General features: G+C 43.6%; 1 protein-coding gene and 1 pseudogene across 1 annotated transcript; one reads left to right on the top strand and one right to left on the bottom strand.

Annotated features, from left to right (window-relative positions):
- Positions 1-299: 299 nt before the first annotated feature.
- On the bottom strand, positions 300-11852 carry LOC122866434 (annotated as a pseudogene).
- Positions 11853-13685: 1833 nt separating this feature from the next.
- LOC122866433 lies at positions 13686-20471 on the top strand. The gene is made up of 2 exons (XM_044176078.1): positions 13686-14072; positions 14984-20471. Exon 2 carries the CDS (start codon positions 15267-15269, stop codon positions 17592-17594), a length of 2328 nt encoding a protein of 775 aa, XP_044032013.1. The 5' UTR covers positions 13686-14072; positions 14984-15266; the 3' UTR covers positions 17595-20471.
- Positions 20472-21030: the final 559 nt, after the last annotated feature.

Here is a 21030-nt window from a genome sequence, read left to right as displayed (position 1 = left end):
CCGCCGAAAAAAAAACAGGTAAATCTAGTATTTCCACAAACTGTGTCCAGCTTTTCAGCAACAGAACTACAAACATGGCCCCACTGGTCTCTTCTTCGCTGTCCAAGCCTATTGGAAGCGCCGCCACCTCTGGTCGGCGGGTGCATTACTTTCCTTCACTAGCAAGTTACGTCCTTTCAACAAGCAGACCAGATATTTTGATAGAATTACAAGAGACAGAATTCAAATGGTGTGACCCCTAAAGTTTGAGCAGAGCAATTTACAGAGTGCTGAGGAAGCAAATGGTGCAACCACTGCCGTGACTTTAATGCACAAGTATACATCTTTTAATACATCCACGATGAATCCCCCTTTAGGTTACATAACAGATAACATTAAAAAGCCTTATATTTTCTTCAGTTTAGTTACAATTGTTAGACTTTAAGTATAAATCCTTTATGTAATTCCAACATTAAAAAAACATCAACCTTATAAAGCAATATTGGACTTTTTCTTTGTCACCCGTCCACTTGAAACAATATAACCAGTCAATACCTGAGAGTTAAACAATATCAATATACCAAATGCTATTAATTTTCCAACATAAACAAGCAACACTAACATTTTTGATTAGAATCCCTTAAATTTCTTTAATTTAAATAATTGTGGCCAAGATATGATAACAAATATGTGCTAGAAAATCCAAAAACAGTATAAAGCAATAACACTATTTTCTGATGGGGTATGGCTGCCTTCTAGGCCTCCTCTTGCACTTTATATTTCCACTGGCACAATGTAAAAACTATATAAACAGATTTGACTGTTTTACAGCCACTCACTCAGACCATTAAAGCTAGGGTAGGTAACGTTGGAGATGCTAGCAAGAGACAGCTAGATTTTGAAAGTATCCAACTGAAAAAATCCCACCTCCTCCCTTCAGGCCTGCCTCCAAAGCCCCTCCCACAAAACATGTTTTCATGCCAATGAGCGTGCAGGTAGCCAGGTAGCCAGGTAGGCAGGTAGCCAGGTAGGCAGGTAGCCAGGTAGGCAGGTAGCCAGGTAGGCAGGTAGCCAGGTAGGTGGACCAGCCGGATGGGCGTATTACAGTCCTGAGCCAGCCACAGATACTGGATTTTTATCTTTTTTTCCCCCGGAGCATTTGATTTATTGATTGCTGTCGGGATGTAAAGAGAATTTCAACAAATACAACAAAAAATGCTTCTGAAATACATCATCTACCCTAGCTTTAAGAAGCAACTGACTCTTCCCCTGCTGGCTGATTAAGGCATAAAATCAATTAAAGACAGTTATTATTTTATGATACAGTAAGATAAGATCATTTAAGGTACAATAAAACGAGACTTTATTGATCCCCAGGAGGGAAATTAAGTGCCTTTGAAGATTAATACCAAGCTGAAAAGCACTGTTCACTTCAACCACATGAGGTCATGATCTCATCTGGAATAAATCTGACTCGACTGCAGAGTCAGACTGTTATGGACACTATTGTGTCCATAACATGGACGGCTACCTGAAAACAGCAATTTTACCTGCTGTATCTTAAAAGTCCCATTCATTTTTTTGTTGCTCTGTTAATTGATTGAATTGGATCTACATTAGCTGACAAATTAAAGACACCTGGTTCTTGTTGGGGACCTTTACAGAAAACAATACAATAGCATGAAAACACAAAATGTAAGTAAAATAAAATAAAGTCAAACATCAAAAGTGTACTAAAATCAAACATACGCCATCGTTAAGAATCAGGTGACAAACGTCATAAAAAGTGCAACAGACTGCATTCGAGATATTTGACCAAAGGTGTTTTAAATAGATTCATTAGTAAAAATGAATTACTGCATGTATATAATTCAACATTTATCAACTGTCCATGTCTACAGTTGATTCATTTGAACAAGAAAAAGAAAATATGGTATAGTTGTGATGAAGAGATATTTTTAAAATGTATATAAAGAAATCAAAAAGACCACAAATTGTACATCTAATTGTTGAAACATTTCTAAATTGATATGCAGCATATGGATTCACTAGATCATGAGGTTCCCATATCTTTGTCAAATACAAGACAACGGATAAAACTTGGAAAACAGTCTAACAATTAAAGCAGATATGTCACAGCCAACTACTCAGAACTGTCTCGACAAGAACAAGCTCTTTTTCACTTTGTCAGGCAGAGATCAAGAACAGTGACTGATGCAGAGGAAACTCTTCAGCGGGAGTTACAGGATGATCAGTTTCTAAACAACAGGTCAACATGTTCTGCATCGCCTGTTCATTTATCTTCAGATCAAGCCGAGGTGTTCACAGAGGAAGGGGTCCATCTCACAGAGACACTCAATCATCTCTGAACTAGCAGCTTCACCTTTCTTCCTCACTGTGTTGATAACAAAACGAGCTTTGTCTCTATTGTGCTGCATCTCGTCCGCTGCCTCCCTCTCAGAATCAGCCAGCACCTTTTTCTCATTCAGTTTGTCCAGCAGACTTTTGAGAACAGGTCCTGATATCCCATCGATGAAGCTGCTCCGTATGGCCGACAGCCTCTCATTTGGAGGGAGATTCAGAGCGCTCCGCCCACAGGACCTTCTTACTCCAGAGGACGAGAGACAAACTCGTCTTTCCCAGACGCTGTGGGAGCTGTTGGTGTCTCTCAGAAACAGTTTAATATGTTTCATGATTTTGTCTAAACTCACCTGGAATGATGGGAGGTAGTTGTCGTAGTCGTCACAGTCAAATTCTGCTTCTGTTGGCTGAACTAGAACGGAGTCGTCTTCAGGACAAGTGGACAGTGTGTATTCCTGCTTTGGGTGCAGCTTACAGTGTGGGGATGTCTCTACGTAGAGCTCATCTCCAACTAATTTCTTCCTGGTGCGCAGCACATCCCGGAGCACGACGTTCCTCGGTAGCAGCAACACATTGAGGAGGGATGTGGGATCCGGATCAGCCGGGGGCCTGTAGAACAGCAGAACCAGTGCTCGGACCGGGTCGGGTGGTGAGTCTTCATCCTTGACATTACCGAAAGCAGAAAACCCCGTGATGTTTATAATAACATGAGTTTCTGTGATCTTACGAGGGCCGATGAACTCCATGCCCTCATCATTCACGTGAGCAACTGACAAGAATTCACATCCACCTGTGGAGCGGATCTCACAGTGTGGGAGATGAAGCTGACACACAGACTGCTGCAGACATTTGATGTCAAACAGGGGTCCTGCAGGCTGCTTGTGATGTTGGGCCAGTAGCCTCCTGTTCCAAGGGACGACCCTGTAGACCACGTCCCCTGCTCCTCCATGTGGAACACCAGGCCTGTCACGCTGCACTGGTACAGGCCTGGGCAGGAGCACTGGAACCTGTAGGTTTCATCGTTTTCATCAGCAGCGATATCAGGCGTGAACTCCTCAAAGCTGCTTTTTAGCAGCATGGCAGGTAAGCTCTCTGCTCGTGTAAAGCTCTGGTTCTTTGCAGAGGTTATTTGACTCAGCGAGGGAACGCTGTGAGAACGAGGCAAACAGCTGGAGGCTCTTTTACTCCGACCGGGATCTGAGGAGGAGGTTTGGAGGTGAGAATGGGTTTGCTGGGTGTCTGTGACTGAGCAGTTCACAGCTGTAACAGGTGCCTCCATTTCCACCAGGACACCGTCACCTCCTGACTCGATGCCAGGCTGCTCAGACAACAGCTCACATGCATCTTGTACTCTGCTTCCTTCAGTGCAGACATAACTGGAGTTAAATCTGGGGTAAACACAATCTGTGTCTGTTCTGTTTGGAAACTGTAAGCTATTGTCTGATATAAAATAATTTTTTAAGTCACCGTAGAAAAATGATCCACAATCTATGCTACCAGATGCTTCATCCCTTTCTCTGTCATAGAATGCAGCAGAGTCTGAATCATCGTTGGTGGAGAGTTGAAGGGTGGAGGGACCAGCAGTTGCATGCGGCTCCATTTCCTTGGTATTATCCTGATTGACTCCTGGCGTAGCATCTGCCGCAGAGGGGTGATTTTTTATCATTCCTGTTTCTGTGATTGTACCAGGTGAAGGTTGATCTAACATGTAGTCAGGGGAGTCGATGGCAGAAGCAATACTAAAGGAATCTTTCTTATGTTTTTTCTTACTTCTGCAGCTGTGGCCTCTGGAGTTTCTCTTCCGGGTTTTATAATTAAAAGGAGTAGGGGGAACCAAATTGAGGGGCTGAGGATGAGGGCGAATATTAGCGTAGACGGGGGACGAGGGAGAATGTTTGATTGTATGTATGAAATGCCCGGACAGAGCTTCATAAATGTTATAATCAAAGTCAGTGGTGTGAACATCGACAGGCAGAAAGGTTTCCTTTGAGTCCTGCTCTTCAGTAACAGGTGGCCCTTCTTCTACAGCACTATGGTCACCTCCAGGCTCACTTTCTGACTGCACCGGAAATGCACATGCACCTTTTTTTAGGCTTTCTCGAGTGATGTAAGTAAAGCCCTGACCAACAACAGGGCTATCTTCTGGATATAGATGGACTATTTCAGAGGAGAATGGGGCTGAATTAAACAGAGTTTCTGGTTCTGGAGTACATTTACTGGGAAATGCTTGTTCTTTCTGTTTTTCTCCAGTGCTGTAGTCTTGAAGAACCTCAGTGCTGCTTTCTGGACATGGAGGGCCACCGACAGAAGGAATAATGGCCATGCTTCGTGGCACTGTAGTTTGTAACTTTTTACATGGAGGATTATAATAATCTGAATCAGAATCAGAAAGAATCAAATAAGGTGGGGAGTCATTCACTATCCAAGAAAGAGGGGCAGACATAACAGAATGTACTATGTCTGGGTCATGATGGACTGTTGCTGTGGGTAAAACCTGATCTTGTTTCTCCCCAACCTCACCTTTGGTTTTGCTGCTGCAGACAGGGCTGTCGAGTAACCGTTTGTAAGAGAGGCCTGATGGTTCAAGTGATTGTTCATGTTGATTAAATAAAGACTTGATTGAGCTGATGCGTTTGTTTTGTCTTCGGGAGGGAGCAGAAACACTCGGTGGGACAGGACGTATCCTAGATTTATGCCACCTATCATAATCAGGAAAACGTCGGTAGGAAGAGGAAGAAGCGGAGGAAGACTTGCGAGACCTGCGGACACTTTTGTTTGGCAGCTTATCCTGAACACCCTCCTCTGAAATCTTCTCATCTGCAGTCATCTGTTTTTCTGAGATGGAAGTTTCACTTCCTAGATGTTGGTATGATAGCTCATTTGTGTCTTCATTCAACTCTTCTTTCTCTGCCTGTGGTGCGTCACCTGTCTTCTTACAACTGCCTGGGTCATTCCCAGCAGAGAGCGGAGAGTAGGTATACCAAGCAGAGAAGGGAGAGTAGGTAGACTGGTTGGAAATGTTCGGAAGGTTAGAAAACCGGGGGCTGCCATGTTCTGATGCTCCTACCAGGAGACGTCTTGGTGCTGAGCTGGGGCAGGACCACAAGTATTTTCCGCCTGACATTTCATGTGATTGTTTGAATGGAAGACTGGAATAATAATGTTTCATGTCTGGGTCATGATGGACTGTTGCTGTGGGTAAAACCTGATCTCGTTTCTCCCCAACCTCACCTTTGGTTTTGCTGCTGCAGACAGGGCTGTCGAGTGACCGTTTGTAAGAGAGGCCTGATGGTTCAAGTGATTGTTCATGTTGATTAAATAAAGACTGGATTGAGCTGATGCGTTTGTTTTGTCTTCGGGAGGGAGCAGAAACACTCGGTGAGACAGGACGTATCCTAGATTTATGCCAGCTATCATAATCAGGACGACTCCAGAGGGAAGAGGGACAAGTGGAGGAAGACTTGCGAGACATTCTGTAGAGACTTTTGTTTAGCAGCTTATCCTGAACACCTTGCTCTGAAATCTTCTCATCTGCAGTCGTCTGTTTTTCTGAGATGGAAGTTTCACTTCCTAGATGTTGGTATGATAGCTCATTTGTGTCTTCATTCAACTCTTTATTCTCTGCCTGTGGTGCATCACCTGTCTTCTTACAACTGCCTGTGTCATACCCAGCAGAGAAGGGAGAGTAGGTAGACCGGTTTAAAAAGTTAGGAAGGTTAGGAAACCGGGGGCTTCTATGTTCTGATGCTCCTACCAGGAGACGTCTTGGTGCTGAGCTGGGGCAGGACCACAAGTATTTTCCGCCTGACATTTCATGTGATTGTTTGAATGGAAGACTGGAATAATAATGTTTCATGTCTGGGTCATGATGGACTGTTGCTGTGGGTAAAACCTGATCTTGTTTCTCCCCAACCTCACCTTTGGTTTTGCTGCTGCAGACAGGGCTGTCGAGTGACCGTTTGTAAGAGAGGCCTGATGGTTCAAGTGATTGTTCATGTTGATTAAATAAAGACTGGATTGAGCTGATGCGTTTGTTTTGTCTTCGGGAGGGAGCAGAAACACTCGGTGGGACAGGACGTATCCTAGATTTATGCCACCTATCATAATCAGGAAAACGTCGGTAGGAAGAGGAAGAAGCGGAGGAAGACTTGCGAGACCTGCGGACACTTTTGTTTGGCAGCTTATCCTGAACACCCTCCTCTGAAATCTTCTCATCTGCAGTCATCTGTTTTTCTGAGATGGAAGTTTCACTTCCTAGATGTTGGTATGATAGCTCATTTGTGTCTTCATTCAACTCTTCTTTCTCTGCCTGTGGTGCGTCACCTGTCTTCTTACAACTGCCTGGGTCATTCCCAGCAGAGAGCGGAGAGTAGGTATACCAAGCAGAGAAGGGAGAGTAGGTAGACTGGTTGGAAATGTTCGGAAGGTTAGAAAACCGGGGCTGCCATGTTCTGATGCTCCTACCAGGAGACGTCTTGGTGCTGAGCTGGGGCAGGACCACAAGTATTTTCCGCCTGACATTTCATGTGATTGTTTGAATGGAAGACTGGAATAATAATGTTTCATGTCTGGGTCATGATGGACTGTTGCTGTGGGTAAAACCTGATCTCGTTTCTCCCCAACCTCACCTTTGGTTTTGCTGCTGCAGACAGGGCTGTCGAGTGACCGTTTGTAAGAGAGGCCTGATGGTTCAAGTGATTGTTCATGTTGATTAAATAAAGACTGGATTGAGCTGATGCGTTTGTTTTGTCTTCGGGAGGGAGCAGAAACACTCGGTGAGACAGGACGTATCCTAGATTTATGCCAGCTATCATAATCAGGACGACTCCAGAGGGAAGAGGGACAAGTGGAGGAAGACTTGCGAGACATTCTGTAGAGACTTTTGTTTGGCAGCTTATCCTGAACACCCTGCTCTGAAATCTTCTCATCTGCAGTCGTCTGTTTTTCTGAGATGGAAGTTTCACTTCCTAGATGTTGGTATGATAGCTCATTTGTGTCTTCATTCAACTCTTTATTCTCTGCCTGTGGTGCATCACCTGTCTTCTTACAACTGCCTGTGTCATACCCAGCAGAGAAGGGAGAGTAGGTAGACCGGTTTAAAAAGTTAGGAAGGTTAGGAAACCGGGGGCTTCTATGTTCTGATGCTCCTACCAGGAGACGTCTTGGTGCTGAGCTGGGGCAGGACCACAAGTATTTTCCGCCTGACATTTCATGTGATTGTTTGAATGGAAGACTGGAATAATAATGTTTCATGTCTGGGTCATGATGGACTGTTGCTGTGGGTAAAACCTGATCTTGTTTCTCCCCAACCTCACCTTTGGTTTTGCTGCTGCAGACAGGGCTGTCGAGTGACCGTTTGTAAGAGAGGCCTGATGGTTCAAGTGATTGTTCATGTTGATTAAATAAAGACTGGATTGAGCTGATGCGTTTGTTTTGTCTTCGGGAGGGAGCAGAAACACTCGGTGAGACAGGACGTATCCTAGATTTATGCCAGCTATCATAATTAGGAAAACGTCGGTAGGAAGAGGAAGAAGCGGAGGAAGACTTGCGAGACCTGCGGACACTTTTGTTTGGCAGCTTATCCTGAACACCCTCCTCTGAAATCTTCTCATCTGCAGTCATCTGTTTTTCTGAGATGGAAGTTTCACTTCCTAGATGTTGGTATGATAGCTCATTTGTGTCTTCATTCAACTCTTCTTTTTCTGCCTGTGGTGCATCACCTGTCTTCTTACAACTGCCTGGGTCATTCCCAGCAGAGAGGAGAGATAAGGCATACCCAGCAGAGAGGAGAGAGTAGGTAGACCGGTTTAAAAAGTTGCTGCCATGTTCTGACGCTCCTACCAGGAGACGTCTTGGTGCTGAGCTGGGGCCAGGCCACAAGTATCTTCTGTCTGACATTTCATGTGATTGTTTGAATGGAAGACTGGAATAATAATGTTTCATGTCTGGGTCATGATGGACTGTTGTTGTGGCTAAAACCTGATCTCGTTTCTCCCCAACCTCACCTTTGGTTTTGCTGCTGCAGACAGGGCTGTCGAGTAACTCTCTGTAAGAGAGGCCTGATGGTTCAAGTGATTGTTCATGATTGTCCTCTTTATTCTCCACTTGTGGTGCATCACCTGTCTTCTTACAACTGCCTGCGTCATACCCAGCAGAGAGGGGAGAGGGAGTTGTTTCCTTTCTTTGTGCCATCTTTTCTTTTTTCAACTCGATCTCAAATGCAAATCTTTTAAAACAGCTTCTTCATGTTGGCTACTGTGTTTATCATCTGGTCCCAGATCCTAAAATAATGCAGAGAATGGAAAATTAAAATTCTTTTTAAAATATAAAGTTGTTTTAGATTTTATAACACAATTGAACATTGGTACATGCTGCATATTACAGTAACAATAATAATAACAATAGTAATAATGATAGTACTAATAATAATGATAATAAATATAGCCGCAACAGGCAATTCAGGGTTGAAACCTTTTCACACTCAGCAGAGGGAAGTAGCTCAGTTACCGAAATTAAAGCCACAACGAGCCAAATAATTTCTATCTAGCTTCATTCTGTTTAAAGAAACTACAGAGAGTGAGAGCAATCACACACTTGTTTCATCATTACAATTTATGCAGCATTTCAGTAATTGCTCACTCAAAGTTCTGCTGTTTCCCCCTGCTCTATTGGGTGTGAATGAAACGTGGTGTGTACGTTCAGTACATGGAGGATGTCTCCACTGCGTTTAATCAGCATTGCTCTAAGACAACCTGAGTTATGGCCAATTTCCAGTTAAGCCCCGCCCTTGGCAAAATGTTTTCATTGATGGTGGCCATTTTCTTGGACTGATCTTCCTTATTTACTGTAAAATAGAATTGCGTACGTCAGTCACACATTTACCAAATTTGGTGTTGATGAAGTCGAAATCCAAAAAGGAGTTGTCATATTACTGTTTTTCAGATTATGCAAATTAGCAAATCCAAGAGGCTTTTTCTGTAGAGAGAACTGAGTTGTGGCTGTGTGTCAAATTACGAGTCACTCACAGTGTTGGGGGCCAAAGTTTTCACTTTTTTGGCTGTAAATTACAGCATCCCCATCAGGCCAATCTGGATCATATTTCTTGGGAAGCAATTGCGCATCATTTCCCGTTATGGTGCCAACTTTCATGTCTCTAGCTCATTCCAGCTCACAGCTAACTGAGCAACAGCATAAGATAATGATAACAGCATAATGATACATAGACCATGCCCACGTGCACCAATCAATATGAACCTTTTTGGTTAATACTTGTCCCCAGAGCATGTATACCAAATTTGGTGAAATTCTGTCCACCAGGTTTTGAGATTTGGCATTTGTGGCACCACCTGTGGGTCAGGTTTAAAATGCTTTGGCACGCCTATTCCCAACTACTGCAGACATGACATCTACTATGATTTATGATGACTGGACAAATTGTTAATGAATTATGGCCAATTTTCTGCTAAGACAGCCCTTTGCGAACTTTTTTGATTGACGGCAGCCATGTTTTTGGCGTTGATGAAGTCAAAATCCAAAAAGTATATGTCATATTACTATTTTTCATATTATGCAAAATAGCAACAAAAAAAAAATCCATCATGGCGGACTGTCATGGTCCCAGAGGCTTTTTTGTAGAGCAGATTGAGCTGGATATGTGTGCCAAATGTCAAGTCACTCGGAGTCACTATGTGAGGGGCGTGGCCTCCCCAAATTTGCATTTTTGAACTTGAATTACAGCGCCACTATCTGGCCGATTCCGCTCGTATGCCGAAGACGAAAAATAATAGTCTAATAAACGGAAGAAAGTCAATAGGGTTCAAACCTAAGAAGAAGAAGGGCGCTTCCGACATGCTGAAAGAACTGAGGAAAAGACATTACCTAACTGTAAGATGCGTCTCATAGCAATGTGTCAGTTCACAGTCATTTTTTCAGTATTACATGAATTGGCAGAACTTCTTAGCTGTGTTACGGCTGGATCAACACATCAGCTGCAGACAATCTCTTTAACCTTTTTATATTCTAAATATTCTAAACTTTCCAGCCAGTTATGCGCGGATTTTCTGCCTGTGAGATAACTAACTGCGTCTCAGGGAGGCGAGAAATCAAGTCTCTGCTCCTTCATTTACCACAACATGACTCCTGGCAGTCTTCAAGCTTCTGTTTCACAAGTCTAATTCCATCGATGTTAAAATATAAATAGGTGACATAAACATAAGAAGAATCTATTCAGATGTGAACCAGCTAAATCTGCCGAATCTATCGACCTCACTGTGAAGACTACAGGAAGTCAGTCAGACTGTCAGCAAGACTACAGCATATAATCATCCATAAAACCAGAGCATTGTTTTTACATTTCTGTTTGTGTAGCCTACAGGTTACAGTTTCTAAGTTGGAGAGTGAACACACAGAGAGCTTCAGCACAGGTCCACCCAAAAACTCACTGCACAACTCTGCATGCTTCATTCACCAAACGGTTTCGGTTATCTTGCCATGATCACAGCACAGTTCTGTCGATATATCACCAAAAAAACTTTACAGGCAAAGAAATCATCATCTTGTTTGATTCCTTGATTTGGCTGTGTGTGTGTATCTTGGCATTGAGTTGTGTATGGTTTAGCCCATATGTGTGTGTGTGTGTGTGTGTGTGTGTGTGTGTGTGTGTGTGTGTGTGTGTGTGTGTGTGTGTTGATATCAGTGTTGTCCAGCCTACCAAGTAAAACCAAGAGTCCAGACTCTCTGGGTCTCTGTGCTGTCTGTGCCGGTCTCTTGGACAGCCGTAGTTCGTCGTGGAATCGGACCTGGTCGGAGGATGCTGGCGGACTTCAGCGCGGATAAATCTCCATCAGGGTTGTTCGTGGTAACCGGCACATTTCCGTGTTGCCTCTATAGGCTTAGCGCCACATATCTCTCCTTTCGGTTTCACGAGCATTCACCTTATTTTGATGTGCAGAGAAAACGTCACGCCCAGTGGGCCACAGCTGTTTGGGCTGTGGGATAAAGATGTGTTAAAAAAAAAAACAGCAGAAAGAATGGCTGCATGTATCAGACCTATAAATAAGCCATAAGTGAAATGATTCAATATGTTGACGTGGTTTATTAGAGTGATATACATTTCATTTTTCTTACCTGGTTTCTTAATTTGCAGCATGTAAACCAGAGATTTATATATTTTCATATTATGTTTGTTTGAAATTGGTGCATGGGTTCTGTCAAATTTCTTTACTGCTGCAAGAGCTCCCTCTCTCTCTAAATGTTACATTTAGCCTACCAGTAAAACACTGTGTGTTGTAAAGCCAGTGTCTACTGGTTTCTGCTTATTCCACCACACGGATCCTGTCAGACTCTGCCTGCTGATGTGCAGCATACATCGAAAAATACATCTCATCCTGTGTGTTAAAAGTAAAACAAAAATAAAGCAGAGAACAGAAAATGGAAATCCTTTTTAAAGTGTGAAGTTATTTTGGATTTTAAAACACAATTCTACGTAGTTGTTAACCATGTATAACAACAACTATAATAATAAGAATGTGAACTTAATAACTACATAATTGTTAAGCTGCTTCTCATGGCGACGTGTCATTATTTCAGTGTTGTATAAATGAGCAGTCCTTCCGGCCTGTTGGATTAGCACATCAGCTGCAGACAATGCAATGAATCTTAAAAAATAAGAACCTTTCTTTATACAAAACACATTGATCTGTCATGTGATCGATATATCACCATACACCTTCGTCTTTTTCGAAACGTCTGTGAAGTCACTGATTGTCCTCGATTGTCTGCTGTGGAGAATAAAGATGAATTGTTGAGGATTATTCAGTTGTGACGGAGCGTTTCTATTTTCACCGGAGCAGCTTTTCCAGCGAGTCAGCGAGTGAGAGACACACACACAGGGAGAGCAGAGATGAGTCGGAGAAATCATTTCACACGGCGTGCTCTAAAAACAGAAAAGTAGACAGCGGAAACTTTTAATCCAGAATGGACTCTTACATGTTCAATCTTCCCAAGCCAGTATGTCTCATATGTTCTGAGATCAGCAGCTTTTCAGCAGGTTAACAAGGGGGATGGCATCCCCCCTCATCCCCCTCTCATCCCCCCTCATCCCCCCTCGTCCCCCTCTCATCCCCCTCTCGTCCCCCTTCATCCCCCCTCATCCCCCCTCATCCCCTCTCATCCCCTCATCCCCTCGTCCCCCTCTCGTCCCCCTTCATCCCCTTCATCCCCTCTCATCCCCTCTCATCCCCTCGTCCCCTCTCATCCCCTCATCCCCTCTCATCCCCTCATCCTCTCTCATCCCCCTCATCCCCTCTCGTCCCCTCTCATCCCCCCATCCCCTATCATCCCCTCTCATCCCCTCATCCCCTCTCATCCCCTCATCCTCTCTCATCCCCCTCATCCCCTCGTCCCCCTCTCGCCCCCTCTCATCCCCCTCATCCCCTCTCATCCCCCTCATCCCCTCTCATCCCCTCTCATCCCCTCTCATCCCCCCATCCTCTCTCATCCCCCTCATCCTCTCTCATCCCCCCCCTCATCCCCCCTCATCCCCTCATCCCCTCTCTCATCCCCTCTCATCCCCTCTCACCCCCTCTCATCCCCTCTCACCCCCTCTCATCCCCTCTCATCCCCTCAAGTCGCCTTCTGGGTCCATGGTGCCAAGTCCATACTTCCCCGTTCGGTTTGGCAAGCATTCACCTTATTTTGTTGTGCAGAGAAAATGGCAAGCCCTGTTTGGGCTGTGGGACAAAGATGCCAATGGAGGCTTAGGTCCGAGGACCAGCACGCACGGCCAGTCGGACCCGGTATATGTATTTTATATAGCAAAGAGCGCTTCATTTACTACTGATTGAGTTGCCATTGGATACTTCTATTTATATTCTTTGAGTTGTTTCTCAACCTGTGTGGGTTTAATGGTTTAACTACCACACAACATTAGCTTATGGGTGTGTGTGTGTGTGTGTGGTGATGTATATATTATTTATAGTACTGAATGGATGTGGTGAGTTTATTAAGTCAGCGGCTGTTTCCAAGGTCTAATCATTTAAAGCTTATCTAATATCAAACCTCGCTGATGTTAATGTGTTGGAGCAAATTCGTAAAGAAGGGAAGACTGATGGATCAGTACCTCACCTTTGATCCAGGATCCAGCTTTCTGATGTTGATTTATGGTGTAGTTCTACTTATTTTTTACTTCCGTTCTGTTCCTGTTAATCATCTTAGGACCTTGTAGTGGCCCGGCCCCCAGGTTGGGAACCACTGCTGTACTGTAACCTATTTGCGGTAGGGGGCGCCCTAACGACAGGAAACACAGACTCATTTACAATTTATAAAGTTTAACCGAGATAGTGCAAATATCACAGCGAAACTACGGGTCCTCGAAAGGATACAGTAGCAACATGATAGTGAAGGGTAATCAATGTGTGTAAATCAATGTCGCACCAGTGTGTAACATAAAGTAGAAAACGGAGTTTCCTTAATTATAGGAAACAGAAATATTACGTCATTATTAGGCTGTAGGGTTTTTTTCTTTCTTAAATTATGGGATGAAAGAATGAAAATAACTTGTTGTTAAAGTTCAGCCTGTTGAGCTTCATTGTTGTGAACACTGAACAGAACCGGAGGAGGAAGAAAACTCAGATGCAGAAGTTTGAAAACCAGAAGTTGACCGACCATCTGTGACATTTGATTTCTTTTTCTGTTAATGGTTGAAGCTCGAACTCTTCCTGTGCAGCTCACCGGTAAGTCAGACACAAAACTGATGTATTAACGTCTTAATTAATAGCTAAAACTTATAACTGGACGTGTGTTTGTGAGATTTTTTTTTGGGAGTTCGGTTTATTACACAACGAAAAGCTGAGCTGGAAAACGCTGTGCAGTGTTAGTTAACATTCATAACCTTTGAAGTTTATACTGTTCAATAGTGGTCGAAAGTGACTAACAAGGCTACATTTACTCAAGTACTGTACTTAAATACAAATTGAATGAGCTGAAAAGAAAAGGAACAAATCTGACACAAAGTATCAGCATCAAGATACCAAAAGTATCTATGATGCAGAATAATATTTATTATATTACTGGATTATAACTGTTGATGCATTAATGTGTTCATCACTTTAATGTTGCAGCTAAAGGTGGAGCTACTTTTAAATATTATTTATTAGTTGATTTATATTTTGTATTGATAATCTAAATCTGCAAAGCAACTAGTAACTAAAGTTATCAAATACATATTGTGATGTAAAACGTGCAAAATGTAGCGGAGTAGAAGTAGAAAGTGGCATAAAGGGGAAATACTCATGTAAAGTACAAGTGCCTCAAATTGTACTTAAGTGCAGTACTCGAGTAAAAGTACTTGGTTACCACCAGTGTTTATTATAGAAGAAGATAAAGTAAAGGTCTCCTCCTGGATTCTCTTATCCAAGTTAATTTATGATTATAGAGTCACAATTTGATTTAAACCTCATAGATAGGTCAGTAGGTCTCTCTTTCACTTTCTATTTTGTTTACCAGCAACATACCGTAAACAAGTAAACTAGGTTATCATTTGTAGTATTTGGGGTTGGACATATATATATACAGAACTGTATTTTGATGAATAAATGAACCGAAATATTTGTGGGAGATTTACATTTTTTAAATCTTATTTCAGGGTACGGGAGCAGGAGAACCTCAAAGGAGCCAAACAGAGGAGAGTTCAAACACATTGAAAAACTCTCAGAGTCAAATAATAAAAAGAAAAAACGATCAGACATCAAAAAAGGAAAGTGAAGTTCAGCTGCGGCTGAAGAAGATAAAACGAGACAGAAAACACAGGAAGGGAAGAGCCAAACGAACACAGAGGTGAGTCACAGAAGTTTCCAGAAAGTCGTCTCCAGCCTTCTGTTGCTCGTTCACTTCCACTGACTGACTGTGACACTTAGGAACGCAGCAAAATGGCGTCAGATGTGGATCATGAAAGAAAAGAAAGAGAAGCATCGTGTATGAGCAGGGCAGCCAGAAGGCTCAGGAGGGCTCTGTCCAGGATTTGCAGAGATAATTCTTCCTCTTCCCATGTGAATGCTCCTCCTGTCCCTCAGCCTGACTATGGGGAAAGCTATGGGTCGCTTGGGCTTCCTTCCACCGAAAAGCATTATAGACCCCTGTCCACGGGTCGCAGAGAAAATTCTTTCTCTTCCCATGTGAATGCTCCTCCTGTCCCTCAGCCTGACTATGGGGAAAGCTATGGGTCGCTTGGGCTTCCTTCCACCGAAAAGCATTATAGACCCCTGTCCACGAGTCACAGAGAAAATTCTTTCTCTTCCCATGTGAATGCTCCTCCTGTCCCTCAGCCTGACTATGGGGAAAGCTATGGGTCGCTTGGGCATCCTTCCACCGAAAAGCATTATAGATCCCAGTCCAGGAGTCACAGAGATAATTCTTTCTCTTCCCATATTTATGCAAATGCTCTTCCTGAGTCTGACTATGACATATACAATGTGTCGTTTCACCATCCTTCCTCCGAAAAGTATTATAGACCCCAGTCCAGCATTCACAGAGATAATCCTCGCTCTTCCCATGTGTATGCTCCTGCTGCTCCATGTGCTAAGTCTCGGCTGGCTCGCCGTCCTTTTTTTAAAGTCTCATGTGATACGTGGAACAATGAAAAGACTAATTTATTTTCTACTCCGTCACTGTCAGACATGACCTTCAATCTTTCAGACAGAGAAGACACCGATTATTATTATTACAGTTCTACTTTCGGTATACCCACCTGCTCCCAGTCTAAAGCCCCCACTGTTGCTGGCCCTCCATGTCCAAAAGGCAGGCCTGCAGTCCTCCAGGACTCCACTGACTGCACTGAAGGAAGCAGAGTACAAGATGCATGTGAGCTGTTGTCTGAGCAGCCTGGCATCGAGTCAGGAGGTGACAGTGTCCTGGTGGAAATGGAGGCACCTGTTACAGCTGTGAACTGCTCAGTCACAGACACCCAGCAAACCCATTGTCACCTCCAAACCTCCTCCTCAGATCCCGGTCGGAGTAAAAGAGCCTCCAGCTGTTTGCCTCGTTCTCACAGCGTTCCCTCGCTGAGTCAAATAACCTCTGCAAAGAACCAGAGCTTTACACGAGCAGAGAGCTTACCTGCCATGCTGCTAAAAAGCAGCTTTGAGGAGTTCACGCCTGATATCGCTGCTGATGAAAACGATGAAACCTACAGGTTCCAGTGCTCCTGCCCAGGCCTGTACCAGTGCAGCGTGACAGGCCTGGTGTTCCACATGGAGGGAGAAGGGGACGTGGTCTACAGGGTCGTCCCTTGGAACAGGAGGCTACTGGCCCAACATCCCAAGCAGCCTGCAGGACCCCTGTTTGACATCCAATGTCTGCAGCAGTCTGTGTGTCAGCTTCATCTCCCACACTGTGAGATCCGCTCCACAGGTGGATGTGAATTCTTGTCAGTTGCTCACGTGAATGATGAGGGCATGGAGTTCATCGGCCCTCGTAAGATCACAGAAACTCATGTTATTATAAACATCACGGGGTTTTCTGCTTTCGGTAATGTCAAGGATGAAGACTCACCACCCGACCCGGTCCGAGCGCTGGTTCTGCTGTTCTACAGGCCCCCGGCTGATCCGGATCCCACATCCCTCCTCAATGTGTTGCTGCTACCGAGGAACGTCGTGCTCCGGGATGTGCTGCGCACCAGGAAGAAATTAGTTGGAGATGAGCTCTACGTAGAGACATCCCCACACTGTAAGCTGCACCCAAAGCAGGAATACACACTGTCCACTTGTCCTGAAGACGACTCCGTTCTAGTTCAGCCAACAGAAGCAGAATTTGACTGTGACGACTACGACAACTACTTCCCATCATTCCAGGTGAGTTTAGACAAAATCATGAAACATATTAAACTGTTTCTGAGAGACACCAACAGCTCCCACAGTGTCTGGGAAAGACGAGTTTGTCTCTCGTCCTCTGGAGTAAGAAGGTCCTGTGGGCCGAGCGCTCTGAATCTCCCTCCAAATGAGAGGCTGTCGGCCATACGGAGCAGCTTCATCGATGGGATATCAGGACCTGTTCTCAAAAGTCTGCTGGACAAACTGAATGAGAAAACGGTGCTGGCTGATTCTGAGAGGGAGGCAGCGGACGAGATGCAGCACAAAAGAGACAAAGCTTGTTTTGTTATCAACACGGTGAGGAAGAAAGGTGAAGCTGCTAGTTCAGAGATGATTGAGTGTCTCTGTGAGATGGACCCCTTCCTCTGTGAACACCTCGGCTTGATCTGAAGATAAATGAACAGGCGATGCAGACAGTTTCAGAATCAGAAATCCTTTATTGATCCCCGAGGGGAAACTCTTTTGTTACAGCAGCTCACTGTCACGTCAGTGCACACAGGAACAGAAGTACTAAGCAAAAAATATAATACACTATAATACAGGTCAGATAAATACAGATAGAGATAAGGTATCAGATAATATAGATAAAGTACAAAGTGGATTTACCGGTTTTTGATAAGTATGTACGGTATAATAAAACAATGTAATAATATAAGTAATAATGCAATAGTTTAAGTGTATATTGCCCAGTGTATTTGTAAAGATCTGTTTGTAAATGTTGAAATTGTCTCTCATCAAATGTTTAATGTACTGGCGTAAACAGATATTTAAGAGCTAAAGAGAGCAGCAGGTGAGTTAAATTGTGTTTCCTGTTGATGATGCAGTGTGAACTCGTTCATGTGCTTCGGGGGAATCTCCCTGATTTGTTTGTACAGGATGAACACGAGAGGAAACCTTGAGGAAGTTTAGAGCCATCTGCTGGCTGACATGAGCTCCACAAAACAATCTCACCACAACGTCCATTTAGTGGCTGTTCTGGAGCTTTTGATTGTATCAAACAACTTCCTCAGCTGGTGGAGTTTTTCCAGTTGTCATGGAAATGTTTAAGTTTCCATTTTTCCAAGTACTTTAAGGACTTCTTGTCCAGGTTGACTTCAGAATCAGATCAGAAATCAGAAATGCTTTATTGATCCCCGAGGGGAAACTCTTTTGCTACAGCAGCTCACTGTCACGTCAGTGCACACAGGAACAGAAGTACTAAGCAAAAAATATAATACACTATAATACAGGTCAGAAAATAAATTAAGTACCAAGTGGGTATAAGTATAAAATAAAATAAGTGTGAAGTACAAAGTGGGTTTACCGGTTGATGATAATAATACGGTATAAGGTAATAGTGCATGAGATTATAATGAGACGGAGGATATTGCACAGCAGTAATAGAGGTATGAATAAATATCAATATCAATAAATAGGGAATTTAAGTATATATATATTGCACAGGTGTATTAACACAGAATATTGCACAATTATGTCGAGTATTGCAGAGATGTTAATGATCAATGTCCAATTTAGTGACTTAGGGTCATACAGACTGACACTTAGAGGGAGGAGTTAAAGAGTCTGATGGCCACAGGCAGGAATGACTTCCTGTGGCGCTCTGTGGTGCATTGTGGGGGGATGAGTCTTCCACTGAAGGTGCTCCTTTGTTTGACCAGCACGTCATGGAGCGGGTGGGAGACACTGTCCAAGATGGCATGTAGTTTGGCCAGCATCCTCCTCTCTGACACCACCTCCAGAGAGTCCAGCTCCACCCCCACAATGTCACCGGCCTTACGGATCAGTTTGTTGAGTCTGTTAGTGTCCGCTGCCCTCAGCCCGCTGCCCTTAACCCGCTGCCCTCAGCCCGCTGCCCTTAACCCGCTGCCCTCAACCTGCTGCCCTCAGCCTGCTGCCCTCAGCCTGCTGCCCCAGCATGCAACAGCATACAGGACAGCACTGGCCACCACAGACTCATAAAACATCCTCAGCATTGTCCGGCAGATGTTGAAGGACCTCAGCCTCCTCAGGAAATAGAGGCGGCTCTGGCCCTTCCTGTAAACAGCCTGAGTGTTCTTAGCCCAGTCCAGTTTATTGCCCATGTGTACTCCCAGGTACTTGTAGTCCTCTACAATGTCCACACTGACCCCCTGGATGGAAACCGGGGTCACTGGTGCCTTGGCCCTCCGTAGATCTACAGCCAGCTCCTTAGACTTTGTCGCATAGTTGGGGGGGGGGACACAGGCTTTTAGCACCCCGGGGCTGACTCCATCGGGGCCTCCAGCCTTGTTTAGGTGGAGTTTCATCAGCTGTCCTCTCACCTGGGCAGCAGTCAGGCACACAGCAGAGCTTACAGGCGGGGGGGCATTGCTGCAGAACCTCCTGTCCCGCCTCCACTCAAAAATGTGTTTTGCTTATTGTTAATTCACTTGGATGGATGTTGGCTCTCTATATGGTGTTGGCCTTAATCTTCCCACTTATTTTCTAGTTGTACAGGATGATAGTAGTGTTTCTATTTCTAGCTTGATCTGGTATTTTTTTTAATTTATGGTATTTTTTGTGTATTTATTTTTAATATTCTATTTTATTTTTTATTTCAAGATTCAAGGACTTATTTGTCTCATACTCAGTAAAAGGCAGCGGGGTGGGGGGGGCATACTCTAGGATGTGCTTAAAGATTAGTGTGCAAAAATAATAATACATATATTTTATATTGTTTTTTGAATTGATTAGCTGATTTATATTTTGTATTAATAATCTGAATCTGCAAAGTAACTAGTAACTAATGTTGTAGCATAAAACGGAAATGCACAAGTAATTTTTTTTGTTTTCTTTCGACAAACTTTATTGAGTTCAACGTGTATACAGTTCACAGTTGTTGTTTTTTTTCTCTTTAATATTTATTTCAAAACCATACAGGCTTATTAAACATTCAATATTTCAAGTAGAGCAGGTCGAACAATTGAACAAAAATGAAACCAAGAATAAAGAAAGACATAATTACAGAGTTACAGGGTTCAAAGAAAGAGCATCCAAATTATTCCACAGCCAAAGTGCATTCTTAGATTTACAAAAATTCAAAGACTCTTTTAAAGATGACACATCATGAATAAAAACATTAAATAAAGGTTTAGTGTTGCCAAAATTACATTTGTGAATGAAAAAAAAATTGCCATAACAATCATACTATTAATTGTTAAATATTTTGATTTGTCCCCCAGTACAACGCCAAATTTAACATCATTGTAATCGAAAAATGCACAAGTTCCTCAAACCGGATCGATTATTTCCAATGGCAGTGAACGCAGCATGACGACGGCTGTCAGCCAATGGCTGCTTAGAAGGGGCGGGGCTTAATAAACTTGGCGACCCTTGCTGGCTGTGGCCACAGAATCTCATTCATTTAGTGAAGTCGCTTGGTTTGCAGCCTTTATGTGCATTTTCTGAACAAACTGCCGCTGTTTATCATTTACAAACTTACATGGCTGCTGAAATCGGAGCCGTCCGGCACGAGGCGAGCAGCTGACACCGCCGCCCCTGCGCTCACCTGAGCTGTCAGCAGGTGGAGGAGGCAGCATTTCTTTATTGAGACGCTGCCGAGGTGACAGGAGTTTACTAGGACACGATTGAAAGACAATAAATGGAGACAATATGCCTTCACATGTCCGTAAACTAAACTAAACACAGAGCCAGCTATAAATAGATTTTCGACTTAATTTCAGCCGGCATAATCTTTCTACGACACGCTTTTAGCTCACCGACATAAATATGACAGCCGATATGCGTCACCGACACAGGGGGAAACTTAAACATGAAGTGTGGTCGTTAATGATTTAGCTGTCAAACA

Source organism: Siniperca chuatsi, linkage group LG19 (genome assembly GCF_020085105.1).
Source record: "Siniperca chuatsi isolate FFG_IHB_CAS linkage group LG19, ASM2008510v1, whole genome shotgun sequence".
Taxonomy (NCBI): domain Eukaryota; kingdom Metazoa; phylum Chordata; class Actinopteri; order Centrarchiformes; family Sinipercidae; genus Siniperca; species Siniperca chuatsi.
The sequence above is the reverse complement of the archived record's forward strand: the minus strand, read 5'-3'. Positions and strand labels throughout refer to the sequence as shown.